This window comes from Sapajus apella, unplaced genomic scaffold, assembly GCF_009761245.1.
Source record: "Sapajus apella isolate SASKATOON/1434 unplaced genomic scaffold, GSC_monkey_1.0 scaffold119, whole genome shotgun sequence".
Lineage (NCBI taxonomy): Eukaryota > Metazoa > Chordata > Mammalia > Primates > Cebidae > Sapajus > Sapajus apella.
This window is the reverse complement of record NW_022437059.1, coordinates 1,299,354-1,326,827: the sequence shown is the minus strand read 5'-3', so window position 1 is coordinate 1,326,827 and position 27,474 is coordinate 1,299,354. Positions and strand designations below refer to the sequence as shown.

General features: G+C 55.4%; 2 protein-coding genes across 21 annotated transcripts in view; one reads left to right on the top strand and one right to left on the bottom strand.

Moving 5' to 3' along the window:
• The window catches only part of ARHGEF11 (Rho guanine nucleotide exchange factor 11), a 110,297-nt gene extending 97,429 nt beyond the window's left edge, over positions 1-12,868 (top strand). For 8 of the 13 annotated variants that reach the window (XM_032260699.1, XM_032260697.1, XM_032260695.1 and 5 more), the window contains 16 exons: positions 352-498; positions 786-865; positions 1,021-1,146; positions 1,645-1,762; positions 2,603-2,781; positions 3,358-3,433; positions 3,678-3,845; positions 5,040-5,130; positions 5,843-5,968; positions 6,396-6,457; positions 7,359-7,580; positions 7,880-8,242; positions 9,287-9,382; positions 10,280-10,527; positions 10,757-10,946; positions 11,687-12,868. In XM_032260699.1, the coding sequence (XP_032116590.1) occupies positions 352-498; positions 786-865; positions 1,021-1,146; positions 1,645-1,762; positions 2,603-2,781; positions 3,358-3,433; positions 3,678-3,845; positions 5,040-5,130; positions 5,843-5,968; positions 6,396-6,457; positions 7,359-7,580; positions 7,880-8,242; positions 9,287-9,382; positions 10,280-10,527; positions 10,757-10,946; positions 11,687-11,745 (2,351 nt within the window). In that variant the 3' untranslated portion in view covers positions 11,746-12,868. The remainder of the gene's footprint in view (positions 1-351; positions 499-785; positions 866-1,020; positions 1,147-1,644; positions 1,763-2,602; positions 2,782-3,357; positions 3,434-3,677; positions 3,846-5,039; positions 5,131-5,842; positions 5,969-6,395; positions 6,458-7,358; positions 7,581-7,879; positions 8,243-9,286; positions 9,383-10,279; positions 10,528-10,756; positions 10,947-11,686) is intronic. The other 5 variants (XM_032260703.1, XM_032260700.1, XM_032260702.1 and 2 more) reach the window with 1 other exon arrangement.
• A 1,717-nt stretch (positions 12,869-14,585) lies between these two features.
• LRRC71 (leucine rich repeat containing 71) lies at positions 14,586-27,292 on the bottom strand. Of its 8 annotated transcripts, none has more exons than XM_032260704.1 (16): positions 26,938-27,292; positions 23,369-23,518; positions 22,920-23,048; positions 22,755-22,830; positions 22,462-22,539; positions 20,235-20,303; positions 19,852-20,011; positions 19,692-19,775; positions 19,503-19,592; positions 18,179-18,328; positions 17,882-17,975; positions 17,062-17,150; positions 15,852-15,893; positions 15,659-15,773; positions 15,126-15,247; positions 14,586-14,818 (listed from the first exon to the last, which is right to left on the bottom strand). In XM_032260704.1, the coding sequence occupies exons 1-16, from the start codon at positions 27,095-27,097 to the stop codon at positions 14,702-14,704; spliced, it is 1,725 nt and encodes a 574-aa protein (XP_032116595.1). In that variant the 5' UTR covers positions 27,098-27,292; the 3' UTR covers positions 14,586-14,701. The 8 variants fall into 8 exon arrangements, with proteins under 8 accessions (XP_032116595.1, XP_032116599.1, XP_032116596.1 ...); XM_032260708.1 differs by having other exon boundaries at positions 15,684-15,773; XM_032260705.1 differs by having other exon boundaries at positions 15,659-15,770.
• Positions 27,293-27,474: the final 182 nt, after the last annotated feature.

Genomic DNA, 27,474 nt, shown 5'->3' with positions numbered 1-27,474 from the left:
CACACCTGGGGACCACTGCCCGCAGCTCTGCTCACACACCTGGGGACGACTGCCCACAGCTCTGCTCACACACGTAGGAATAGGTCCAGAATGCCTAAGACACAAGGGTGGGAAAGAGGCAAATAGGGTGGGGGGCCCCTGTGGGCTGGAGCAACTCCACGTTGCCTGTTGCTGTAAGGTCCCCCTCAGTTTTGGCCCTTGGGGTGAGAGAAAAGTTGTTGTATGATCTAAAATCAGCACTTCAATTCCCCCAAAAGTAGAGTGGTGGAGGGGCCAGGCCCGAGACTCTAGATACTCGCTGATCTATTTTCTCCCTGGCTTTCTACCCTCCTTGTCACAACCACCACTCAGAGCTGTTTGTGACTGAAGCCTCCCACCTGCGCACACTTCGTGTCCTGGACCTGATCTTCTACCAGCGAATGAAGAAGGAGAACCTGATGCCCAGGGAGGAGCTGGCCCGACTCTTTCCGAACCTGCCTGAACTCATAGAGATTCACAGTAAGGAGCCGGTGCCCCTCCAGACTCCCCCTCTGCTGCCCTTTAGCTTCCTGTTCCACTTTGGCCCACCTGCCAGGACCTCCCTGAGTAGATAACCCCCGACCAATCCCTGGTGAGAAAAAGGTCTGTGGATAGCCTGAAACCAGCACTGGAGTTCACCTGAAAGTAAAATGGTTTCCAGACCCTCCCCATGGCACTGATGTCAGAGATTCATTTCTTTCCGTCAGAAAGGTTCTGGCAATTGAGCTCAACCCCAGGCATTTCTAGTTGTTCTCTTCTCACCCTAGATTCCTGGTGTGAAGCCATGAAGAAGCTCCGGGAGGAAGGCCCCATCATCAAAGAGATCAGTGACCTCATGCTGGCCCGGGTATAGCTCCAAACTTTTCCCTCTCGGCAAGGAGATTGGGGAAGGCAGGGTCTCGTTTCCCAAGGCCAGAGAATTTGGCAAAGGAAGGGATAGGCAGGGGACCGGTCCCAGGCAGGGATGTGATGCCTGGTCCTGTGTCCATTCTGCCTCTTTAGTTCGATGGCCCTGCCCGAGAGGAACTCCAGCAGGTGGCTGCACAGTTCTGTTCCTATCAGTCAATAGCCCTGGAGCTAATCAAGACCAAGCAGCGCAAGGAGAGCCGATTCCAGCTCTTCATGCAGGTACGTCTCACCCATGCCTCAGCCTTCCTTCATCTCCATCAAGGTCACCAAGAGTCTCCTGATCTCTCCTTCTGGCCACACCCTTCCTCTCTACAGCAACTCCCTCCATCCTTCCGCATGAGCTCCTCAAAAGCACTGACTCACTCTAGACAAAGAGATGGCTGTTTGTTGAAAAGAATCCTGGATTAGCAGTCAGAGGCCTGGCTTACCCACCAGCACCTGTGTGCACTGAGGTGGATCTCAGTTTCCTTGTCTGTAGAGTGGCAGCAGTATACCTGCCCTTCTGTTTTGACCGTATCCCTTCCTTGGGTTGGTGTCTCCCTGCTACCACCAACTCTTCTCTACACCTTTAAGGAAGAAGCTGCCACTACCATTTCTGAGTGACCCATCTGGGGTTAGGACCTGTTTCTCATGTTCACACCCATCTTGGCCCTGAGGCCATAAGCCAGCTCCCAGCCACGTTGACATCTCCTCCCTTCTGGGTCTCCTGCTGTCTAGGAGGCTGAGAGCCACCCTCAGTGCCGGCGGCTGCAGCTGAGAGACCTCATCATCTCCGAGATGCAGCGGCTCACCAAGTACCCGCTGCTGCTGGAGAGCATCATCAAGCATACAGAGGGTAGGCCTGGGGAGGGGCTCGCACCACAGGCAGCAGGCCTCCTGCCAGACCCTCATTCTGGCACTGCTTTGTAGCCTTAGCAAGTCACTGTGCCTTGTGGCCTTTGGTGTTTTCATCCTTGTCCTGTTGTGGGGCATGTCAGAAGAAAATGATTATAAATGTCCTTTGGAAAATATAAGGTATTCAACAGCAGGAGGAGTAAGGGCCACTACCAGAGGCCCACCTGTGTGGAGCCTTTGTGTAAATCCAGGGAAAGCATCCGGTGCTTGGCACAGGCTGGCACTCAAGGGCACCTGGGTCCCTCTGGTTGAATGGGGCTGGACTTTATCCCCATTCATGCCCCCTGCAGTGCACAAAAGACACAGCCTACATGGTAACCCTAGAGGAGCAGGGGGCGAGACTGAACAAGGGGGTCTAGCCTCAGCTTGTCACTCTCCCTGGGGTCCTGGGCATCTTTTACTACCCCCAAATTTCAGACATTGGAATCAGGACAGAGAATTGTCAGGAACCCCAGCCTGATTTGAACGGGCTTTCTGGAGGCATTATCGTGACCATTCCCACAGTCTGTCCCCTGCCTCTGTAGAGCTGGCTGTGGTAGAGGCAGGAATTCCCAAGAGCTATCAAAGCAGTGGTCTATCTGAGACCCGGTGATGCTCAGTAAAAGTTACCCTTATCACTTGAGGTTCCCATGTGAGGCAAGAGTGGCTCACCTCTGCCCACCCACGCCTGCTGGTTTGAAGCAAGCCAGTTGCCATGGATGGATTCAGGCAGATAACAGCTGACGCTGTGATAGACTTCTCAGGCAGCAGCCCCAACCATCTCCTCTGTCCTGTTTCGTAGGTGGCACCTCTGAGCATGAGAAGCTCTGCCGGGCCCGGGACCAGTGCCGGGAGATTCTCAAGTATGTGAATGAGGCAGTGAAACAAACAGAGAACCGCCACCGTTTAGAGGGCTACCAGAAACGCCTGGATGCCACCGCCCTGGAGAGGGCCAGCAACCCCCTGGCAGCAGAGTTCAAGGTAGGAGGCGGAGGTTACAGCACAGCCAATCCCTCACACTTGTTGTGTACCCTTAGGAGCAGAACTCTGGCCAGGGCTTGGAGAGTCTTAGAGGTAGGAGACGCAGACCAGACAGGGTGGCACGATGGAGCCCCAGAAGACACATACCCTGTTATTGTCACCCCGTCCCTAGATGGACAAGGCAGACAGCCCCACTCAGGAAAGACTAGATGTTGGAACTCAGCCTGAGAGAGCAGGGGACGGGGTAGAACTGGAGGTAAGGTGGAGGTCCTCTGGGAGGGAGCGGAGCTGGAGGCATGGCCGGGAAAAGCAGTGTGTGGTCTTTTTAGGACCGTAGCTGGCACATGGTAGGGGCAGGTGGGAGACCCAAAGTCAGAGCCATCAGTATACCTCCCAGCTGGCACATGACATATGACTTCACAGTTACCTTTTTGCTTGTCTTCATCCCCCACAAGAGAGTAAGGGCAAGGACTGTTTCTTATTCACCAATTCCCAACACCTTAGCACAATGTCTGGCACACAGTAGGTTCCCAAATACTTGAATGAATGAATGAATGAATGGTGTCTCATTAACAGAGCCTGGATCTTACAACCAGAAAAATGATTCATGAAGGGCCCCTGACCTGGAGGATCAGCAAGGATAAGACCTTGGGTATGTGCCGGGGCACTGGGACTGAGCGGGAACCTACAGTGGGTGGGCCTCCCTGGGCTCTTCTCTCTGTTTCCCAAGCATTGAAACATGATTTGAGGTGACATCTTGGGACATGGGAAAGGAGTAATCAGAGAGAGAAATGGGGTCACCAGACTCCCAGGGCTTTCTAGAGTCTCCAAGAGCCTGAGGCTCATGAGGGATGAGTGGGACCAGGGAACACCTCCCCCCAACCATACCCCTCCAGACCTTCACGTGCTGCTGCTGGAGGACCTCCTAGTGCTGCTGCAGAAACAGGACGAGAAGCTACTGCTGAAGTGCCACAGCAAGACTGCCGTGGGCTCCTCAGACAGCAAGCAGACCTTCAGCCCCGTGCTCAAGCTGAATGCCGTGCTCATCCGCTCTGTGGCCACAGGTACCTGGGGAGATGGTCCAGGCTGGCCTCGGGCTCGAGGACCGTGATCTCTGTTACTCGTGTCCAGCGAGCACTGGGTGAGGCAAGGCCAGTCTGGGGCCTTTGCAGGACCTACCTGTCCACCTGTGTTCCTTTTCTCCTGTCCTGACCCAGCACAAGCAGGAGGACAGAGTGGGGTAGGATGCGGGTTGCGGGGGGACCAAGAGGAAACTAGACAGCCTCGCGCAGGGGCGGTCAGCAGTCCTACAGCACAGTGCTGGTTCGGTTGGGATGTGCACACCAAGGATGGGGTAAGAGTGTCTGAGCAGGACTGGGAAGAATGGGATTAGGCAGCATGAGTAGGACACACCTTTCTGCTGCAAGAATGACTTGGGCAGAGCTTGGTTCCAAAAGATGTTAGATGTTAGTACCTACGGTACAGAGCTGGGTCCACTGGACAAAGGCATTTCAGTGAGAAGTGCCATGTGTGTGAGAAAGGGCTCTGGAGCAGGAGTCAAGCAACCAAATTCTCTGGGCTCACTTCCTTCATCTGTGAGAAAGGAGTGATACCTACCCTACCTCTTGGGGGCATCAAAAGGGATGACGGGTATGAAAAAGTTTTATAAACTCCTGGCCAGGCTCAGCAGCTCACGCCTGCAAACCCAGCACTTTGGGAGGCCGAGGCAGGCAGATCACTTGAGGTCATGAGTTCAAGACCAGCCTAGCCAACAGGGTGAAACCCCATCTCTACTAAAACAACAAAAATTAACCAGGCATGGCGGCAGGTGCCTGTAATCCCAGCTACTTGGGAGGCTGAGGCAGGAGAATCGCTTGAACCCAGGAGGTGGAGGTTGCAGTGAGCCAAGATCTTGCCACTGCACTCCAGCCTGAGCGACAGAGCAAGACTCTGTCTCAAGAAAAAAAAAAAACATTTTGTCAGTCCTAAGCACCACACACACGTCAGCCATCGCTATTATTAGAGCATGAAAGGAATGGCGGTGGCTGTGAAAGATGACATTAGGGGTCCTGGAATTTCCTCTGTCCCTTGTGTAAGTGGGTTCCAAGTGGTCCCGATGACCCACCTCTGTCTCATGCGGCACTCTTCATCCTCACTGAGGGTCAGGGCTTTGAGTCCCACTCTGTCACCCTGGCTCAGGCTGCAGTCACACCTGCCGTCCCTAGTACAGGCCCTTCTACCTTCCTTTCCTCACGCAGATAAACGGGCCTTCTTCATCATCTGCACCTCCAAGCTGGGCCCACCCCAGATCTATGAGCTGGTTGCATTGACGTCATCAGACAAGAACACGTGAGACTTGATTGAGGGGTCATCCGTAACTGCAGTCCCCTTGGGACCAGGGTGGTGTGTATGAGGACGGTGGACAGCAAGGCCAGGGCTGGGCCCCAGAGCAGTCCCTGGACAGGGAGTTGGGAAGGGAAGTGGGAGGTAGGTCAGAAGAAGAGAAGCTGGGAGGGGTCGTAACCACTGACCTGGTCACCAGGCCTGCCTCTGGGAGAATGAGCTGGCAGTCTTCCAGCCACAGCCGCTGCTGCTTCTCTGCTTCCTGCCCTACTCCCTTCACCAACAGGTGAATTAGATTCATGCATCCTCCTCAGGCATTTGCCTCCCACCCAGCCCATGTTATCTGAGAGCAACCGCCAGAGGTGGCGTGGTACAGTGGAAGGAGGCAGGTCGAGTCAACCCGTTTCCCACCTCCAGGGTTTTCATTTGTAAAATGTGGCTAATGCTCCCTGTTAGAGAATTACTTTAGAGAGAAAACAGAATGCTTTGCACAGAGCGTAACAGAGGGTTGGTGTTCAGGATTTGGTAGCTGCAAGTAATACAACCCCAAGGGAGCAGCCAGGGAGGACTGTACAGGGAGGTGGGCACCTGCCAGGCAGAGGGTCCTTAGGGCCTGAAGAAGGATGTGGAAGCCCGGAAGCAGTGGGCTCAGCACAGGGGTGGTGTGTGCCATGGTCTTGCTCTCACTACAGTCCTCTCTGTTCCTGCCGAGCAACAGATGGATGGAGCTCTTAGAAGAGGCCGTGCGGCATGCCACCAGGCACCCCGGAGCTGCCCCAATGCCTGTCCATCCTCCACCCCCAGGGCCCCAGGAGCCAGCCCACCAGGGATCTACACCCAGCAGGTGCAGTGCTTAGCTCTCCAGACCCTACACTCTCTCCACTCCAAACCGCCCGTTTCCTGCTGCGTCTAAGCCCTTCACCCCAGGGGTGGACAGCCACAACAGGGAAATGCTAGCAGGGAGCAGACAGCTACAAGTGCTGGCAGATGGAGAAACATGCCCCCTGTCCCTGCTTCCTGTCCCTGTCTGCTCCCCTACAGCCTGCCACCTGGCTGTAATAGAGCCTGAGCCTGAAGTAGGGTGATGGGGGTATAGAGCAGGGGACCAGAGAAGCTCAGCCAGCAGCCCCCCTCCTCACCGGGTTGCCATGCAAACCAGCCAGGTGAGGAGGCCCACACCGTCCTCAGATCCTACTCCATCGCCCATTCTAACACAGAAGTCCAGGATGGAATCTCATGACATCTCACCCTGGGTTGGTTTCCTCCTTCAGGGTAGAACTGGATGACTCAGACGTTTTCCATGGTGAACCTGAACCTGAGGAGCTGCCTGGAGGTAAGGGCCCTGAACTGTGCAGTGGGAGCCAGCACAGGTTGGGTGTGAGTATGGGGGTGATGGGAGAGGCCATCAGGGCCCGGGGTGTGAGGTTTTGATGAAGAGTAGAGAAGAAACGGTGGAAGACAGTCTGGAGGAGGAAGGAGAGCAGACTGAATAGACTTAGACAAGTGTGAGCTCACTCACCTGACCAGAGATTCCCACCCAGCCTGTCTGGGTGATGGCATCAGCCGTGGAAGAAGAGGAGCAGCCTGGCGGGGTCCCCTGCATCCTCCCGCCAGGGATTACTGCTGGGGAGAGAGATGCGTGCTGCAGCTACAAGAATGGGAAACATGGGGGGCCGGGGAGCTCAAAGGGCTTCAGATGCACTAACCGTGATGGGATTGGTAGAGGGGACAGCATTCTCATTGAGAGCTTGTGTGTGAAGTAACCTGGGGTCTTGGGTTTCAGGAGAAATCTCAGGCTTCCTGGCTGGGTCCCTGTTGTTTCCTTCTGCTTAGAATGCTCTTCCTCCTAACGCCACACCTGCTTCGCGTCTTTGTTCCAGTGCCCCCTTCACCCAATCTGTTTAACGCCAGCACTGCCCAGCCCCCATGCCCTGCTCCGTTGTTTTCTTCTTTCCCGTGGAAGTACCGCCTTCTAACAAACTGCATGACTGACTGAAGTGTCTTATTTTTGTATGTCCCTCCACTGGAATGTATGCTCAGCACGGGCAGGGATCTTTTTGTTTTGCTTACTGTTATATGCCTAGAGCCTGGGACAGTGCCAGCCAAAGGAAGTGTCCAGTGACCAACTGTAGCATGAACCAGTGTTCCCAGCCCCTCAGCTCCAAAGCTGCGCATGGGCTCTCCCTTATGTGCCCTCTCCCTTTCCCTGCCTGGCAGTGTTCTCTCATCCAAAGCAGGTACTGGGCCCCAGCAGAGGGTCCAAGGGAAGCACCCGGTCCTGCTAGAGGACCCTGAGCAGGAGGGCAGTGCGGAGGAGGAGGAACTGGGTGTCCTGCCTTGCCCTTCCACATCCCTGGATGGAGAGAACCGGGGCGTCAGGACAAGGAACCCCATCCACCTGGCCTTCCCAGGCCCTCTGTTCATGGAAGGCCTCGCTGATTCCGCTCTGGAAGATGGTGAGTGCCTGAAGGCCCTGGCATCAGCCTCTGGTCCCCAGTCGCACAGCCTATGTAAACTGACAGGTACCTGCACCCTCCACCTTCCCAAAGGTTCTCCCTGGTGTGCTTGAGGAAAGGTGGATGCAGAGACAAATGTCATTGCCCAGCCAACCCCCACCAGCTAGTTGGCCAAAGCCCTCCAGCTCCACCTGTGCCTGAGGTCACCACCTTGGGTGGGGTCAGTGGGGCAACACAGCGATCCTTCTGACATGGTGTGTAGTCCCATGCTGGGAAGACATCACCCGTTTCCCCTCCAGTGGAGAACCTGCGCCGCCTGATCCTGTGGAGCCTGCTGCCAGGTCACACCATGGAAACTCAGGCTGCCCAGGAGCCCGAGGACGACGTGACACCCACACCTTCCATCATCAGCGTCACCTCTCACCCCTGGGACCCAGGCTCCCCAGGGCAAGCCCTCCCTGGGGGTGAAGGGGACAACACCCAGCTTCCAGGGCTGGAGGGGGAACGGCCAGAGCAGGAGGACATGGCTCTCTGTTCTCTGGAAGATCTACCCCCAAGGACCAGAAATTCTGGGATATGGGAATCTCCAGAACTGGATAGGAATCCGGCTGAAGAGGTTTCAAGCACAGAGGCAGCAGGAGGTTACAAAGTTGTGAGAAAAGGTAAAATACATAGGCATGTCCAGTGGGGGGAAAAGCACCCTTGCTAGGTGAGATAAGTCTTTGGAACAGCGGCTTCCTTCCCTGTATTCCCCCTGGGTGTCGTGTGAGCAGAGACCTACGCTGGGTCCTGGAAGAAGGAGACACGCCGATATCAGGCAGGCTTTGGAGTTGGACAGTGGAGATTCGGAGCTTAGCTCTGCCACTTAATATCTGCGTGGCTTTAGAGAAAATTTTGAATCATCGCTCAACTTCATTTTGTAACACATAGGACATTTCTTTCTGCCTGGCACAAACCAACTGCCAGAACCAGTCTCTGTTAGCGCTCCTCACTGAGCTCCTGGTCCCGGGGAAAAGAGCCGCCCTTCCCAGGAGCCTCAGCCCTGGACAGACAGGGTGGGGGCACGCAGCCCCTCACGCCACGTGACAGCACTGAGGGCAACAGGTGGCAGCTGGGACTGGAGGGCGTGGAGGACAAGGCTGGGAAGACACCTGGCGAGTGAGGGGTCTGGGGAGTGAACAGGCAACAGGAAGGCAGCCCAGGTTGGGGAGCACCATGGGCGGCCTTGAGACAAGCTCGCAGGGAGGCAGACAGGTTTGCCCAGCCCGAGCAGTGAGCCCAGGGAGGAAGGTCCCCACCCCGGGAAGAGTGGGCTAGTCTGAGAGGGCGGCAAGAAAGGCAGAACAAAGCCTGGGGCACGCATGGGGCAGGGTTCCACACTAGGGGTCTTGCGGCAGGAGCTTCCTGCCCTCCCCTGGGGCTCCGCTCTGCCTCCCTTCCAGTAGCATTTTCATTCCATCTGCCGGAGGCCTACCTGTCTCCTGGGTTTCTGGGAACTGACCTTCCTTCTCTCTCTCGGTGAATTGGTGGAAAGTTCTCTGCGCTGCCTGGGATGTCATCGTTTATGATCTTGTGTTCACCTTGTTCTTCCCGTTTTCTCCTCCCCCTGCCCCCACCTCCTGCCCTCTCTCCTTCCTGCTCGCTCTCCCTTCCCTTTCCTTGTCTTTCGGTCTCTCCTCTTCCTGGTGGTGGTGGTGTCGGTGCAGCTGAGGTGGCAGGCAGCAAGGTTGTCCCTGCACTACCAGAGAGTGGCCAGTCACAGCCTGAGCCGCCTGAAGTGGAAAGCGGAACAAAGGCTACGGGTAATAACTTTCTCCTCGGAGCCAAAGACAGGCCAGGACTGGCGTGTGGGACCTGAGGGCAGAGCCGGACCCCTGCCCGCGGTCACACACACACCCACCAGCTGCCTGGAAAGGGGAGGAGGAAGATGTGGACCTACGGACGCGGACGGGCCCTGTGCTGTCCGTTGAGCCTTAAGAAGCCACCTGTCCAGGCTCCTGTTCAGAGCAGCAGGGATAAACACCTGTGTGCACTTGTGAGAGGGGCAGGGAAGGCTGGCCTGGTGCCGGGAGCCCAGTGTCCTTCACCTGATGCTGGAGCAGCTTCCCCACCCCAGACGCCACTCCAGTGTCACTGTGGAAAGCAGCTCATATGGCCTCCCAGGTTCTGCGGTGGTTCTCTGAGCTTCCTGCCTGTCAGGAACCCTCCAAATCTTTCCTCCAGCTGTCTCTGACACCCCTTAGTTGGGTCGAGGGACCTCCAGAGGCTCGTGGTATGGATGGCGGAGGAGTAGGGCAGGGCTGCAGTTCATGCAGAGCAGAGTCAGGCAGGGTGAGAGGGCTGCTCGCTGCTCCTTTCAGAAGAGCCTGAAACCAGCCCCTGATCTGTTTACTCAAGGAGGGGGAGCCACTCCCGTTTCCCCAAATGAAACACTACAGCCCCACACTTCTCCCTTAAGTTCACTGCTCAGCATCTCCCCCAGGTTGGGGCCAGACTGAGCAAAGTATCATCTAGAAAGACTGGGGAGCAGGGCTTTTAGGGGGCTGGCAGACAGTGAGCAAGGCTCACCTGCTCCGAGTTCGCCTGGAGAGGGCTGACTGGCCTGCACTGTCAGGCGGCTGGGGACCCCACAAGAGCGGGAGGATAGCTCCAACTTCTCTGTGTGCCTCCTGATCGCTTTTCTCTTCTTGTGGGGACAGGGAACTGCTTTTATGTCAGCATGCCAGCAGGACCCCTGGACTCAAGCACCGACCTTTCAGGGGCCCCCATGAGCCCCCCTCAGCCTGAGAGCCTCCCTGCAGGGCAGATAGAGCCTCAGCCTCAGCTGCAGGGAGGCAATGGAGATCCAAGACGCCCCAGCCGCTCTCCGCCAAGCCTGGCCCTCAGGGACGTGGCCATGATCTTCCGTACCATCGAGCAGCTCACCCTCAAGCTCAACAGGCTCAAGGTGAGGGAAACAGGACTTGTCCCTGCAAGACTTCAGTCCGTCACCCCAAAACCATTCCTCATGAGCCCTAGATCCTGTCCTGGCCCAGGGATCTTCCCCCAGCCCACCCAGCCACCCTTAAATCACACCCCCTTCCCCAAGGCCCAGCACAGATCAGAGTGTGACCCCTTCCCCAGGGGCCTTAGGAATAGAAGGACTTGAGCAGACATTTCCCCGCCGACTCTTCCAGGACATGGAGCTGGCCCACAGAGAGCTGCTCAAGTCCCTTGGGGGAGAGTCATCTGGTGGCACCACGCCTGTGGGCAGTTTCCACACAGAAGCAGCTCGATGGACAGATGGCTCCCTCTCACCTCCCGCTAAGGAGCCCCTGGCTTCTGACTCCAGGAACAGCCATGAACTGGGGCCCTGCCCTGAGGATGGTGAGTGAAGCCAGGTCCCTCTTGGCACCTACTGTGAGGGAGAAGTCCTCCAACTTGTGAGGATGCATTGCCAAGCAGTAAGAAATGGTGGTTCTGAGAGTCTGGTTTGCCCTTGAGTGAAATGAATTCATTTCCTCAGCTTCAGAGAGGGACCCCACAGACGCTTCCCCGCAAAATGGGGAGCTTAGAATTGAGCGTTCTTATTCCTTGTGCTATGGAGGTAACAAACCAGGAGGAGCCTGGTCTCACATCCAAGACCTTTTTTCCTTTTTTAAATTATTTTCATTTTGTGTGTGTGTGTGTGTGTGTGTGTGTGTGTGTGTGTGTGTGTGTGTGTGTGTGTGTGTGTGTTTATATATAATATTTGAGATAAGGGCTCGCTATGTTACACTGGTCTCAAACTCCTGGGCCCAAGTGATCTGAAGCAGCTGGGATTGCAGGTGCACACCGCAGTGCTGGCCTGAGACTCATGCTGATTAAATGGTTCAGAACCATACTGGGTGATCCAGGCTATGTTGTAACTCAGGAAGACTTGGCACATACCTACTTGACCTAAGGGCTTTCGGGGCTGATACAAGTGGAGTTTGGTAGGTAGCCCTTTTCCAGCCTTACAAGAAACTAGGGTTTCTGGAGGAGAGGGAAGGTGCTGAAGGAGCATGAGCTGAACACTTTCGAGACAAAACATGTGGAAGTGGTGGCCTCAGGCTGGCCAGTGCCTCACCTTCATCTTCCTCCTACAGGCTCTGACACCCCCCTGGAAGAGAGCGCAGCAGACGCAGCCGCCTCACCAGGACCTTAACCATGCAAAACACCAAATCCTCTGCGTCCCCACTCCTCCTTCAGGGACTGGCCTGAGACCAGACCCAGGGTTGGGGGATCCTAACTCTTCTCGCTGTGGAGGAGGCAGTTGGGGAAACTAGGATCCAGCCAAGGCCTGGGAGGAGACCCGCATGTTGCTTGGTCTGCTCAGATCGGAGTCAAGTTTCAGTGTCTTTTCCCTCCCTCAGCCCGACCCTCTAAGGCCTGGTGTCTCCTAAGCATGCTGACTGCATCTGAAAGGCCCCCACTCACCATGGCTGCCCTCACCCACACATACGCGTACATGTGCACGCCTGGACGGGCGCTGCCCTCAGACACGCAGGTGAGAGGAGGAGGCTCCTGTGTAAATGCACTTTCTTCCTCCCCTCTCTCCACAAGACCCCAGGCGGAGGTGGGTGCCTCCCCGCCCGTTGTCACTTTGGTCCTATAAATATGTATGTATTGTATGTGCATCTTTGCTATTGTAAATAACTTTGACCTTTTTCGTTCCTGTTCCTGGAGTGCTGGAGACAGTTATGGAAGGAGCTGCTAAGGGAAGAGAGGGTTCACTTGTAACTCCCAGTTAACCCAGCCCCAGAATCAGGCCTAAACGGGGAGCCAGGCCTGAGCGTCCCTGTCCCTGTGAGTGGGAAGGTCTAGCTCCCTGTCCCACCTGGCTCCGGAGCCTGCCCTCCACAGCTTGCTGCCGAGCTGCTCCCTCCCTCCCTGGGCTCCTCATCTTCGCAAGATGGGACCATGGGAGTTTCTCGCCCCACCTATGTCCCCTCTTCCCCACCCTGTCCCTGTAGAAAACCAGTGAAGCAGGTACGGAGCTAAAGACTGGGCCCCAGGAGGTGGGGAGAGGGTCCCTGAATTCACCCAGGACCATCCAAGGGGCCGCCGCAGCGTCAGCCCCATCACCACGTCCTCACCAACTCCCTGATGAATAGAATATACACACTGTGCTAGGTGTATATATACATATATATATATAAATATATATATATAATATATAAAATATAGATATGGAAATGACTGTTTTGCTGTTAAGATGATGTATACTCTTTTATTTTCTTCCTTTCATGGTTAAGATTTTTTTTTAAGAAAAGTTAAATATTCTTCAATGGTGGTGTGTGTGTGTTTCTTGGAATCGCCATGATAAAAGATTCAGTGTATGTTCCCTATAAGACTGGTTAGGGTTGGATAGTGGGATCCAGAGGGAGCCCTTCCACCCCCAGACCCCGATCTTGCCTCTTCCCTCCCAGAGCTTCAGATGTGCACTCACTGAACTGGGGGCTGGGCAAACTGAAGTTATACAACCCCCATGGAGAAAACATGACAAAACACTGAACTCAGTTACACACACACACACACGACACACATACGTGTATATATATATATATAAAGGAGCTAGTGGACCCCGAGTCAAGAGGTCTCATGAGCTGCCCTCAGTGAGCTTCAGTACTTTAAAAGCCGAACCTAAGCAGGAGGGTTCCCTCAGGCCCAGCCAGTTCCTCACTGTCATCACCCATCCACATCCCACAGACAGAGCCACATCACCAAGACTGTAGCCGTATCACCTCTGTCTCCCGGCATTCAGGGTTGGATTCCAGTGACAAATTCTCTTTCACCCCTGAATATCCAATACCCTGACTCCTGTACCTCTTACAATCCTCGGCTGTGTCCTCATTAGAGTACAGTCTAGTTGGGCATCAGAACTGATACAGGAGTCATTACTGGTGAAGGGTGGGGATAAGGATATGGGCTGAAGGCGTCACCAAAGTTCTAGAGGACATGGCAGGGTTCCCTGCAGAAGCTGGGGTGACTGGCCATCATCCAGCACCCCAATGTGTTCAGTGTTGGGAATTCAAAGAAATGATGGGTTTTCCCTGGAGAAGCTCGCTCCGCAGTTAGCTGCAGAAGAGATAGCTGAGGCAGTGAGACCAGGAGGGCTCCAGGCACTCAGAGACAGGAGACAGGCCCAGGTGCCACTGAGCCACATAGTAAGATGGCAGGACAAGGGAATTCTAGGTAGGCAGAGGCAATGGAATGAGGGAAGTGGGACTAGAGAATGTGGAACAGGTTGAATCAGAAGTGAGGAAGGGAGGCTGGTCCTTGTTGATCTGCGCCTTCTCAGACACTCCTGTAGGTTATAGGTAGGCTCCTCAGAAGCCAGTCCTGTGCTCTCTGGGCACTGGTAGGGGACCTCAGCGGAGGCAACACTGAAGGGTAAGGGTTTGGGGCCCCTGACTTGGCTCGGGAACCTCACACCTCTGGTTTCAGATTGCTGACTTCTGCAGGCAATGTTATTAGGGTTCATGTTCAATGCTTGGCCTTTGCTGTGTAGACATTGAGAGTTTAGCACCCTCTCCAAAGTGGCCTGTCAGGCCTTTGTTCATTCTCTTCACCTGAGCCCTTTACTGCTCCTCCAAACCAGTCAGACACCTGGGCCAGCCAGGCAGGGAGGCAGAGGGGAGCGGGTGTGGAGCCTGTGTGCTCCGTTCCTCTGCTTTACCTACTCCTGTTTCCACTCCCCCTCCCAAGCCTGTGCGTGTCAGTTACTAACCCCTATCCCAAATCTTTCTGAATGCAAACCCTGGCATAATGCATGTCCCCTAGGGAGCACAGTAGGGGAATGGCTATTGCCAGAGCAAGGAAGATCTAGCCCCCAGGAGGCAGAAAGGCAACGCTCCTGGCTAGCTGAGGCCAGGGAGCTGAGATCATCCCCAGCAGAACTGTAATGCAGACCATCACTTTTCAGCCATTCCTGGCTATGTAGCTTTGACAGACACACAAAATCCAAATGTTCTAAGTAGTTCTGGAAGAAGTTTTCAGACAACATCAAGGAAGAGAATAGCAACAGACTTTGTTATTGGTCTGAGAGCTCCCCCAGGGAGGTCAGTCCACACAGGGACAGGAGGTGCTTCTGTGGCTCAGAGACAAGCAGGTGGGAGGGGCTAGGAGAAGAAAGCCATGGCCTCATCCTCCCTGAGCTTGACCTTAATGGGGTCCCTTGGCAACATCAGTTCCTGGATCTTGGCATACGCAGGACATTGTGGAGCGAAGCAATTTTTCTGAAAAGAGGAAAAGGAAGGCTGACATCTGACAAGGAGAATGAAGATTGGTCCTCTGGGAGAAAAAAAAAAAAAATGGTCCTGGGGCAGGGTGGGTTAAGGGCTGGGAGACATGCAGAAAAAGTGATTAACACTGTTGATCTTTCAGCAATAGGAGTGGAGGTTTTCTTGTGATTTTTTTTAAAAGAAGCAGAGAAGCTACAGACCTTCCTTGAAAACGGGGAGAGAGACCCTCCTGCAATAGCTGTGGAGTGTGACAGCTGATAGGGGCAAGCTCTCCTTTGGCAGGAGAGAGAAAGGGACTCACAGCCAGGGACAGCCACAGCAGCCCCACTGGACCCTTGGACACACTCTTGGCCTTGGAGAACTGCACCTGGTGCTGCACCGTGGCGAGGAAGCCCTCCAGCCCCACCTCTGTGATGTGGTTCCCTGGTGGAAGATGCAGAGAGGTGATCTCTTAACAGGCCTCTCTGGCACCTGACACACCAGAAACATCCAGCAGCCCAGCTCCCCACTCCAGACTCACTGGCCGTGGCCCACCCTTCCCTGACCTGGCCCTTCACCCAGCTCTCCTGTAATTCTCTAACTGTCCCTCACTCTTTCCTCTTCTTCCCTCTCCCATTCCCCATCTCTCTAACTCCCCTCATTACTCATCGCCTGTCCTCAGTCTCCTCCCAGACTCGGCACTTCCCCTGGCTCCCCAAGTCCTGTGCAAGAGAGCCTTGGGGGACATGTAGCCCAAAGATGGGAGGACCAGGTCTGCTCCATGGAGTCAGGACAGGCACCCTCAGACAGGACAGCGCCTCATGGCAGAAAGACAGGGGAGGTTGGCAGACATACGGAGGAGGTTGAGGTGCAAAAGGACCTTGTTCCCAGGCATGAAAACTTTCCCAGCTCGGTGCTCCACCGGCTCCAGGAGAGGGTTGATCACCTCAGTAGCCTCAACAACCAGCTGCTAAAGCAGAATACTAATTGCAGCAGACAGCGGAGGAGCTGGTCAACAGGCCATCATCCATTCATTCATTCAACATACATGTTTTGACTGCCGGCTATACTCCAGGCTTTGTCCTAGGTGCTGGGGATACAAAAATAAATAACCCATACCCTCAAGAAGCTCCTTTGTATGGGGGAGCCAGAAAGTGAAACAGTAATGTGGTCTAGAGTGACCGCTAACAGAGGTAAGCTCAGGGCACTGTGGGAGCCGGAAAAGGGATACCTAGGCCAGGCCAGGAGGGGTCTCCTGGCTGAGGAGGGCGGTGAGCTGAAATGTGGATGCACATGATATTGTCAGATGAAGATGGGAAGGGTGTTCTAGGCAAAGAAAGCAGGTGCTTTCTTTTGTTCTGGAGGCATGAAACAGTATGTGGCATTCAGGTGTTACTGTTTCCCAACACCTAAAGCAATAAGGAGAATGGATCGGAGGGAAGTGACAAAGACAGCAGGATGAAAAGAAAGTGCAATAGTCCTAGTGACAATCAACAGCCTGATCGAGACAGAAGCAGAGACGAAAAATGGGAATTGAAAGGCAACCCCACCCTCTTCCGCCCTCTGAAGGGCCTTTTTTGTAAGATTTTGTCTTGGGTGCCAGAGAAGACTCCTGAAAGCAGAGGCCCCTTCCCTGCCTAGGATGTGCAGGGGGTCTTCTGATGGAAGAGAAAAATACAGAGAGGCAGACCCTCAGGCAGCTGACAGAACCGAGGGCTGGGGGGACAGCAGGAAGCACTGGAGACAGCCCAGGAAGATTTCCAAAGCAAGGAGCAAGGTGGTCGAAGTTGAAAGGGGGCAGAGAAGATCCAGGGGCAAAAGAGAGAGGGTCTGAAGAAGGACCCATGCACAGGGAAGCATGGGGCGGTGCCATGACTATAAAAATGCCCAACTTCCCCAGAGAGCTGCCGAGAGGGGCAAAAAAGAGGGTGCTTTGTTCCCATGCAACTGTCCAAGCAAGTGACGGAGATGGTGTGATGAACTGAGGGCCTCTAGGGGAGCAGCCTGGCTGAGTTGAGACAGTGGATCCGAAGTGTGGGCTATTAACAGGCAAGGAAAAGCAGAAGGGACCTGCTCCCATGATTCCCACGGAAGCCCAGGGTGAGATGGGAGCAGGTTCAAGTGAGGTTGGGACAGGACTGAAAGACAAATTGGAAGGTAAATGGCTGCTGCCACAGCATGGGGCTGGAGACCACGTTCCAGGAGGGGCTGGGATCCAAGGGGTGTGCCCTTTGCCTCCATTCCTCCCGGCAGCTTACCTCCGACTCCGGGAGGATGCTGCGCTTCTCTCTGCTCCCGATCTTGATCCCTTTTATCCTGCTTGGCTTCTGCTCAGGGATGGTTACCTCTGGGGCCAGAAGAGGAGCCAGAATGCACAGTGCACATTTCTGATACCACCCAGGCTCCCTCCCCAGAGAGAACAGGCTAGGTGAGGCAAAGACACCCCCCAACCATGGTTTTGGGTGCAGTAGAAATGGCTGGAGAGGGCTGGGCGTGGTAGCTCACAACTGTAATACCAGCAATTTGGGAGGCGAAAGTGGGAGGATCACCTGAGGTCAGGAGTTCTCAGCCAGCCTGGCCAACATGGTGAAACCCCACCTCTACTAAAAATACAAAAGTTAGCAGGGCATGGTGGTGCATGCCTGTAATCCCAGCTACAGTAGGCTGGGACAGGAGAATTGCTTGAACCCAGGAGGCAGAGACTGCAGTGAGCCAAGATCACACCTCCGCACTCCAGCCTGGGTGACAGAGTGAGACTCCATCTCAAAAAAAAAGAAAGACAAGAGAAGAAAAAGAAAAAAGAAATGACTGGAGGGGGACCCCAGCTAGGTGAGTGGGTTCTTTGAAGACAGAGCCACAGAGCACCAGCTCCGACAAAGGGGATGTGGAGAACAGTGGCTCAGGACATCCAGGCAGACGAGGCTCCCCACATCATCCCACTGTGAGAAGGAAATCAGGCCCAGAGTGACATGGTGAGGTGAGCTCCAGGCAGGCACGCCCAGGCCCAGAACAGCCTCCTGCACCCTGCCCAGCACTCTTTCCTCCTCCATGTGGGAAGGAGGAGGCGCCTGCACTTACTCCCCTTGCCTGCCTTTGTGGCATCTTCTTTCTTAGGGGTTCCTTGTGTGGGCGACTGCCCAGCCCCTGACTTCTCCTCTTTCTTGGTCAATTCCTGTGGAGAATGTGAGAAGAGAAGTTCAAGTCCCGCCTCCGGAGGGGATGGGCAGTGGTGAGGGAAGGAGCAGGTTAGGACCCGAGGCCTTAGGGGGAATTCAAAGGCCCATGTGGCCTTCTTCCCTCCACCGCCTCTGCACGTGGTGGAAGCCCCCTCTGCTGTCCATCCAGCACCCAGGCTCTGTCCCATTGCACACCTACCCATGATTTCTCCTTTTTCTTGCCCAGGCCCTTAGGGGTTTTCACTGGCTGCGTCTTGTCTGTCTTGTCCAACAATGTGCTGTTGCTGATCCCTACTATCTGACCCTTCTCACGGTCTGTTTTGGAGTCCCCGTGTCTCGAGGAGGAGGGCTGTGCTCACAAAGGGGAAGGAAGGGAGGAAGAAGCCAGAGCCGCTTCCTCAACGGGAGCATGAAAGGTAGCTGTACCCATACCTGGGGAGCAGTGGAGCTGACAGCACCCTCCCACCCACCTCCCTGCCTAAATGCTAAAATAATTTGTAATGGACTCCTCTGGCGTGAGATGCTTTGCGGAAGAAATAGAAATAGCAGAGGGACCTGGATGGGGGTGAGATGAAGGGTGAGGCAGGATCTCAGACTCTCATACTGAGGTGGGAAAATAGCAGCTAACTTTTATTGAGCTAAGTGCCAGGTGCTATTTTAAATGGATTGCAGGAATTAAGTCATTAAATCCTCTCAACAGTCATGAAATAGGTACAGTTATCCCCACTTACAGATGAAAAAACTGAAGCAAGGAGAAGTTAAGTAACAGGCGCGGCACAGTGGTTTATGCCTGTAATCCCAACACTTTGGGAGGCCAAGAGGGGCCGGATCACTTGAGACCAGGAGTTCGAGACCAGCCTGGTCAACACAGCGAAACCCCATCTCTATTAAAAAATCCAAAAATCGGCCGGGCGCGGTGGCTCAAGCCTGTAATCTCAGCACTGTGGGAGGCCGAGGCGGGTGGATCACGAGGTCAAGAGATCGAGACCATCCTGGCCAACATGGTGAAACCCCGTCTCTACTAAAAATACAAAAAATTAGCTGGGCATGGTGGCGTGTGCCTATAATCCCAGCGACTCAGGAGGCTGAGGCAGGAGAATTGCCTGAACCCGGGAGGCGGAGGTTGCCGTGAGCCGAGATCGCGCCATTGCACTCCAGCCTGGGTAACAAGAGCGAAACTCCGTCCCAAGAAAAAAAAAAAAAAAAGAAGCTAAGAAGTTTAGTAACATGCCCAAGGTCACAAGCTAGGATATGGATAAGCCGGACTTCAGGTCCAGATGGTCTAAATCTAGTGTCCTGTCTCTTAACCAATACACTCTACTGCCCACAGGGTGGTTCTGCAATTAGAGCCTGCCCAGCAGGGGCTTGGCAAACGTTTGTGCAGAAGTCGGAGGGAAAGACAGTCACGACAGAGGATGGAGATTTAACCGGATGGCCAGTTTGCTGAAAAGCAGCGGACTTGGGAAGTGGGCTCGAGGGTTAGAGGGCCTCTCCACTGGTCCCGGGTCCTGGGGGTTCCTCACCGATTGCGAGCGCTCCTGCGTCCCTTTCTCCAGCAGGAGGCGCCGGCGCTCCACGACCTCGGTGTGCGTCAGCTCGAAGGGTCGCAGGACCTGCGGAAGGCGGGCGCCCCGAGGTCGGACGCCAGGGGAGTCAGGGTCGGCTCCCCCTGGCCAGTCCTGGTCCCGGACCCACCTGGTCGGCATACCCACCTCCGCCAGCTTCAGGGCGCCCTTGTCCTGGATGCGGTTGTGGGCCAGGGACAGCCAGAGCAGGGAACGGTTCAGCCGGAGGCCCTAAGGGTGGTCAGGGAGGCGTGAGCCACCCGAGCCCTCCCTGCTCCCAGCGGGTCTCTCCCCCCTGCACACTCACGTCCGCGATGTAGCCCGCGCCCTCGTCCCCGATGTGGTTGAAGCCCAGGTTGAGTGAGACGAGGGTCCGGTTGCAGCTGTGCAGCGTGGACAGCGCCTGGCCCAGGAGTTGCGCCCCGCGGTCATCGATGTTGTTGTTCCGCAGAGACAAGTGCGCGATCCTGGGCAGCCAGAGGGAGAATGTGGGTCGCTGGAAACTGTGCAGCGCGTCAGCCGGAATTTGGGGGGCTTGACGGCTTGAGGAGCCGTCTGGTCTGAGGATGTAGGGGCAAGAATCCAGGGCCCTTGCCGGGATGGTAGGGGGACAAGGAAGGCTGGGGACTAAAAATGCCTTGGGATTTCAAGACAGGCCCAGAGGAAGGGGGTGCGGGCTGGGAGTCTCACGTGCTGTCCAAGGCCATGAGCTTGTGATAGGACTGCTCCGGCAGTGGGTTCCCCTCCAGAGACACCTTCCTGAGGGCAGGGGAGATCTGAGAACCAGAAGGTACCACTGAGGCCAGGTAAGGGAGGAATTGTGGGTCTCTGGGAAGCAGCTAGGAAACAGCTGAAGGATTGCCCCCCAATATAGAAAATATACGTGACAATTCCCCAGACTAAAAATTCAGAGGTGTGGCCATCTGAAGGGGCTGCTCCACAAAGCTGGCATCTGTGGCAGGGTGGCCTCTAAGACGGCCTTCGGTGGTCCCCACTCCTAGAACTCATGCCCCTGTGTCATCCTTTCCCCTTGAGTGTGGACTTCACATTAGAAGTGACTCACTTCTGGCTGGGCATGGTGGCTCACACCTGTAATCCCAGCACTTTGGGAGGCTGAGGAGGATGGATTGCATGAGCTCAGGAGTTAGAGACCAGCCTGGCCAACAGCCCCGTCTCTACTAAAAGTACAAAAAAAAAAAAAAAAAATAGCAGGGTGTGGTGGTGCGTGCCTGTAATCCCAGCTACTTGAGAGGCTGAGGCAGAGAAATCACTTTAACCCAGGAGGCAGAGATTGCAGTGAGCCAAGATTGTGCCACTGCACTCCAGCCTGGGCAATAAAGCAAGACTCTTCTCTACCAAAAAAAAAAAAAAAAAAAAAAAAGGAATAAAAAAGAAGTGACTCACTTCTAATGAACAGAACATAGCAGAAGAGATGGGACAGCACTTCCAGCACTTCCAGGTTTAGGCTACGAAGGCCGTGGCTTCCGTCTTGAGTGCTCCCTGGCACTCTCTCAGATGGCCAGCTGCCACGTGGTAAGGACACTCAGCCAGCCTGTGGAGAGGCCCAGGCAGCCACACACGCGAGTCTGGACGTAGATTCACCACTGCAGTTGGTCCTTGAGGTTAACTGCAGTCCCAGCCGGCAGCTGTACGGCAACCTCAAACCCTGGGCCAGCGCACTCAGCCAGCCCACCCCCAGGTCATCTCACAGCAGCTGTGAGATCACACATGTGCGTTCTTTTAAGCCACTGAATCTCGGGGTTAATTTGTCACACGCAATAGATAACTATGACATAACCCTCCACATGGCAGTGGCTTCTCTAACAGTGCTGTGAGAAAGGCGGTTCTGTTCTAAGTCACAGCAAAAATTGAACTAATGGCCAGAAATTTCTCTACGTAAAAATTTGCTCTCACGATTTCTTATTTTGTTCAACCTTTCAGGCTGCCTCATCTGTGATGTAAACTCAGTTACATTCAGTTTAATTTTTTTATGTTGTGAGGACTTACTTTTACACATTATTTACAGATGAATTCATATAGTTGTTTTCTGCTAGTTAATTACCATGATGGAAGGAAATATGTTTCATGGTGTTCTACACAGAGCGCTGGGGACCCCCAGCTGAAGAAGACACAGTCCCTGCTCTCAAGGAGCGTCCTTGCCATCCGCAGGAGGAAGACACGTAAGCCACCACAGGAGGGGTGCCCCCATGAAGCAAGAGAGGGCAAGCTGCTGTGGGAGCCTGGAGAAGGGGCGGGGCCGAATCAGACTCTCCGCTGACACTCCCAACCACAACTGTAGTTACCCTGCCTCATGCCTTGCTCCTGCTCCTTCCCATGTAAGAATGCCCTTTCCTAATTCCCTCTCTGGCCTGCTCCCAGGCCTTCTTCAACTCAGTACCACCTCCTCCAGGCAGTCTTCCAGGTCTTCCTGCCCCATAAAGTGGTGTGGTACTTCTCTCTGCCCGACTCCCTCCCCCGATGAACCAGTCCTCCATCACCAGTCTCTACATTGCCCTGCAGTACTTATTCTTGTGTCGTTTTCTCTCCCTCGCTGGACTGCGAGTTCCTGGAGGACATGAACTCTGTCTTACCAGCCTCTGGTACAGGACCAGGGCTCCAGGCAGCCATGAAGGAGAGAGAGAACTTCTGGGGAGGGAGTGGAGGGTAATGGGACTGATGCAGAGGAGAGGATGAGCCCTGGAAGGTCAGGCTCTTTGGATACTGGTGTGGGCAGAAAAGCGGACCTGGCTTCTTGTCTGATGGGGGTATCATGATCCAACAGACATTGCTGGCTTCTGATTCACAGGGATGCTAGCCAGGCCCACAGGAGTCAGCCACTTCCATGCCCACATTGCTCCCCTCTGACCACCCGCACAGCCAGGCCGTCCAGCCACTGGGGGCCGCCGGGTCTGCTGACCTGAGTGTGGATGAGCAGAGATGCAGGAGGTCGATGAAGGTGGTCAGGGTCTTATCCGTCAGCCCCACCTTCCACAAGCTGGCATGGGCGGGAAGTGCAAAAACACAGAGCTAGAGGTCCCCTCCTACTGGAAACCGCTTCCCACACCATCCTTCCAGCGACACCCTTCCGCATCCCCCACCCCCACCTCCCACAGTCCCCAGGGTCTCCCACCCCCTTGGTTCTCTCCGCCAAGCCACCAGGGGCCCCACCTCTCACACGGGCCTCCTGCCCATCCCCCCAGTGCCCCTCACTTGATGGCCTGTAGCTGGGTGAGCGGGGGCAGGCATTTAGAGAAAATACCCAGAATCCGTTCCTCAACCTTCCAACCTGCGGGCCAAGAGGAGGCAGGCGCCTCAGGCCTGGGAGGCGCCGGGGGAGCGGGAGGGAGCGCGGACGGGCGGGGGACCCGGGCTCACCGCGGATGTAGATTTCCTTCACGGACTTGCTGTCCTCCTGGTCCAGCTCCACCTGGATGGTGGGCCGGAAGAACACGTATTTGCTCTCCAGACTGTTAAGGCTGCAGGACCCCGACAGCCGTGGGTCTTCTGGAAGAGGTGAGAAGGGAGGGGAGCAGCCGCCTCCCCGCGCCCCACGCCCTGCCGGCCCACAGGTGGCTAGGTGGGATTGGGGGGCACCGCCGGCGTGGGAGGCACCGGCCTGCGGGCGCTGCCTCCCCGGCCACGCGCGCCTCTGCTGGGATTTGGAAAGAAAGACGGGAGACTCCTCCACCTCCTCACCGGCCTGGTCGAATCCCCCCATTCAAACACACATGCCCCGCGTCCTGCCATTCTCCTGGCTTGGGAAGAGAGGGTGAGGATGGTCGAGACGGCCCAGGTAGGCACCGGGGAGCTCCACTGCCACTCACCTGGGGTGACCTTTTCCGACAAAGAGGCGGAGGGGACAAAGGGTGGGTGAGGGCGGGGCCGGTTGACAACTTTGGGGAAATCCGTGTAGCCCGACCGCGTGCAGAGCTCGGCGAAGTCGATCTCGAGGACCCCTGAGCACTGGTACTCCTCTGCGGGGACAGGCAGGGACGTGAGAGAAGGGGCCGCACCCATCCCTGGCTCCTCAGGTTCACCCGCGCGGACTGGCGCCCCTCCTCAGACCGACATCCTTACAGCCGTTCAACTTGCAAATGCCTGGAAAAACGGGGAACTAGCAACTTGCAAACGCTTGGAAGAAAGGGGACTAGGGGCGTGCATGGTAGACAATGGTGTCGCCTCTTCTGTGTGCTGGCTTCCCCACCCCCAGCTCAAAGCCACTGCCACCGCTGCTCTCCACTTCCAGCCCGGCCTCCACCTCTCTTGTTGTCCCCAGCCCGGCCTCGTCACAAGTGTTCCTTCCCTGCTGGAACTGCTCAGGGTCCCTGGGAGGGAGACGCGCAGGCCCAACGTGAGTTCCTTTCTACTCCCACCCCTTCCCTACACAAATGACCAAGTGCAGCAAAACCACACTATTATTTAACACTTCCTCTGTCCAGTGTGTTTATATGGCACTTCCTCATGTCCAGCTCTAAAATGCTTTAGAAATATTAACTCATGTGTGAGTTATATTAATTCACACTTGCCCACCCCATCTCATCCTGAGGGCGGTGCTATGCAAGCTTGAGGCTCTGCGTCTTCAAGAGATCCTTGCTCCTTCTGGCTCCCCACTAAAAAGTGGTTCCTAGAGTTAGGACAGGAGGCCCTGCCACATGCCAGACAACCTGGAGCTCCACAGAATAGGGAGCCTGCCAGAGGGCATGGAGGGACTGGCAGAACGAAGAGAGCTTCGAGGGTTCATGGGGAAAGCTGTGAGAGGCATGTTCCTCTTGTGTCTGGCCATCAGCGGGACCCCGGGTGCACAGTTAAGTGGGCAAAGCAGGTAGGAGAAGGCATAGCCAAGTTGCAGTGACCCCTGGGCTGGCTGGCTCCTGCACACCTCCCAGCCCTCCCAAACTTCCCTCTGCTGGGAGAGCCCCTCACGCCTCCTTGCTTCACTCATACCTCCCTTCTCAAGAACAGAGATTTTCAAACTTTAACATCTTTAAGAATCACCTGGAGAGCCTGTTAAAACCATTTCCTGGGCCCTATTCCCGGAGATTCTGATTCTGTAGCCCGGGTGAGGCCGATGATTTTGCGGGGTTTTTTTTTTTTTTTTTTTTTTGAGACGGAGTTTCGCTCTTGTTACCCAGGCTGGAGTGCAATGGCGCGATCTCGGCTCACAGCAACCTCCGCCTCCTGGGTTCAGGCAATTCTCCTGTCTCAGCATCCCGAGTAGCTGGGATTACAGGCACGCGCCACCATGCCCAGCTAATGTTTTGTATTTTTAGTAGAGACGGGGTTTCACCATGTTGACCAGGATGGTCTCGATCTCTTGACCTCGTGATACACCCGCCTCGGCCTCCCAAAGTGCTGGGATTACAGGCTTGAGCCACCGCGCCCGGCATGATTTTGCATTTTTAGCAACTTCCCAAATGATGCTGAAGTGGCTGGTCGGACAGCACCTATAGAGAAGCCCTGCTCTCAAATCGCGAGAACAGCGCCGCCCTCGCGGTGGAAACGGGTTCTCTGCACCTGAGCACCTGTCAGACAGCACAGCTCTCCTCTGCTCCTACACCCCTTCCTCATGCTCACTAATGGTCTCAGCTCATAGTTTCTTGAGAAATAGAAGCCATTAGATAGGACTGCTTCTAAATCCCTACTCATTTCTATATGGGCCATCAGCGAGCCCACATCTGCCTCTGCCGCAGCACTCCAGGGTGTCTGCTAAGGCCACCGTGACCTCCATGTTGCCTATCCAGGTCCTGTGCAGGCGTCACTCCCATTCTCTCCTCCCTCTCTGCTGGCTGCTCAGACTCCCCTGCCAGCTCCTCGTCCTCTACAACCTGTGAGGCTGGGTCCTGAGCCCTCTGCTCTTCTCTAGTTACAGACGCCCTGCCTCCTGGAGGGGTCTCTCTCATTGCCAGGACTTAACTGTGCCAGAACATCAGCAGCTTCCAAAGCCACAACTCCACCCGTGACCTCTCCTAGGCACTGCTGACCCACGTGTCCAGCTGTCCAGCTGGCATCGCCCCCCAAAGCTCTTCCCTTATATGCACCTCCTTCGGGCTTTCCCATCTCCATGAGCGGCACCTCCTCCCAAATCGTGCCCAGTCCAGAAGCCTGAGGATCATTCTTGCTCTGTCCCTCACTCCCCACCCTGTCCATTCCTTCACCAACTCTTATTACTTCTACCTTCAAAGTGTTTCTCTGAGGAGCCTAACCCAGGCACCCCTTACCAATCTCACTGCCCTATCCCAACCCCCACTGTCCCCAGACTACGCTGTTGAAATAGTCTGGTGACTCATCTCTCTGCCCCTTTCACCCCATTTTCTATACAGCAGCCATGCTGCGTGTGTGTGTGTGTGTGTGTGTGTGTGTGTGTGTGTGTGCATTATACCTGTAGGGGATTCTGTACTGCCTTGTCTTCCCTTCCAGAAGATCCTCTTTCCCCAGCTCTTATAATTCCTTCCCCCACCCACCAGCACTGACAAGGAGATAGCACCTGGCAAATGCTGGGCGAGCAGAGCCTTTTCCCAAGTTTTTTACTTCAATTCCAGAGACAGCAAGTTCTTGTCCAGTAATGTTGAAGCTAGCAGACTTGTATCAAGAAGTCTTCCGATACATTTCCCCTCTGTGCTTAGTTTGGTTGGGGTTCTATCACTTGCAACAAAAAGGGCCACACCTCTACTTACACCATTCTATTCTTTTTTTTTTTTTTTTTTTTGGAGACGGAGTTTCGCTTTTGTTACCCAGGCTGGAGTGCAATGGCGCGATCTCGGCTCACAGCAACCTCCGCCTCCTGGGTTCAGGCAATTCTCCTGCCTCAGCCTCCTGAGTAGCTGGGATTACAGGCACGTGCCACCATGCCCAGCTGATTTTTTGTATTTTTAGTAGAGACGGGGTTTCACCATGTTGACCAGGATGGTCTCGATCTCTTGACCTCGTGATCCACCCGCCTCGGCCTCCCAAAGTGCTGGGATTACAGGCTTGAGCCACCGTGCCCGGCCTCTATTCGTTTTCTTTTCCCAGAGGATATAAACCCCATGGGAGCAGGGCTGTGTCCCTCTCGTTCTCTTCTGTGACATACCTGGCCTCGTGGCTGGCACTTGGAAAGTAATTGTTGAATCAATGAATGAACATCTATAAACTCTGCTCAAAAGCACCTCCTGGCATCCCTCCCCCAACCCCGTGCCCTCACCCCTGGGCCTTCCTCTCTTCTCTATCTTATCACATCTTATTGGTATTTGTCAGCATCCCAAACCAAAGTGTGGGTTCTTTAAGATCAAGTTCCATTCAAACATGTATCAAGCCGAGATTCAGAAACTCAACCTGGGTATGTGTGAGTTCAGCCACAGCTGTCGAGCAGTGACCAGCCTGGAGGCCCCATCCCCCAACCCCCGCGCCAGCGTACCAGGGTTTTTGGGCTCCTCCTCGCCCACGGGAGGCAGAACAGTCCCCGGCTTCTCTTTGGCCGCGCGGTCTCCCTTTTTGGTCACCACGCCAGACGACTTCTGGGTTCCCGGACGCGGGGCCCTGGGCGAGGCCCCCGGGGCGCCCTGCTCGCTCGACATGCTGGTGTTGTCCGCAGCGTCTCTGGCACCCTCGTCGGGGCGGGAAAGTAGAACCGCACTATATGGGGCTCACTCTGGGGTGGCTGAATCAGGGGGTCTCTGTTCCGTGTCCAGGAACCGGATCCGACCCGCCCGCAGTGGCGTCGCCTACGAGTCCCTCTCCAAGACAACCGCGCGACGCGGGCGGGACCGCGGGAAAGGGGCAACCGCAGAGAGCACGCGGGGCCGACAGGGGGCGTCGCAGGGCAGAGCAAGGCGAGGGGAGCGCCCAGGGGGCGGAGCGAGAGCGGGAGGGGCGGAGCGAGAGCGGGAGGGGCGGAGCGAGAGCGGGAGGGGCGGGGCGAGAGCGGGAGGGGCGGGGCGAGAGCGGGAGGGGC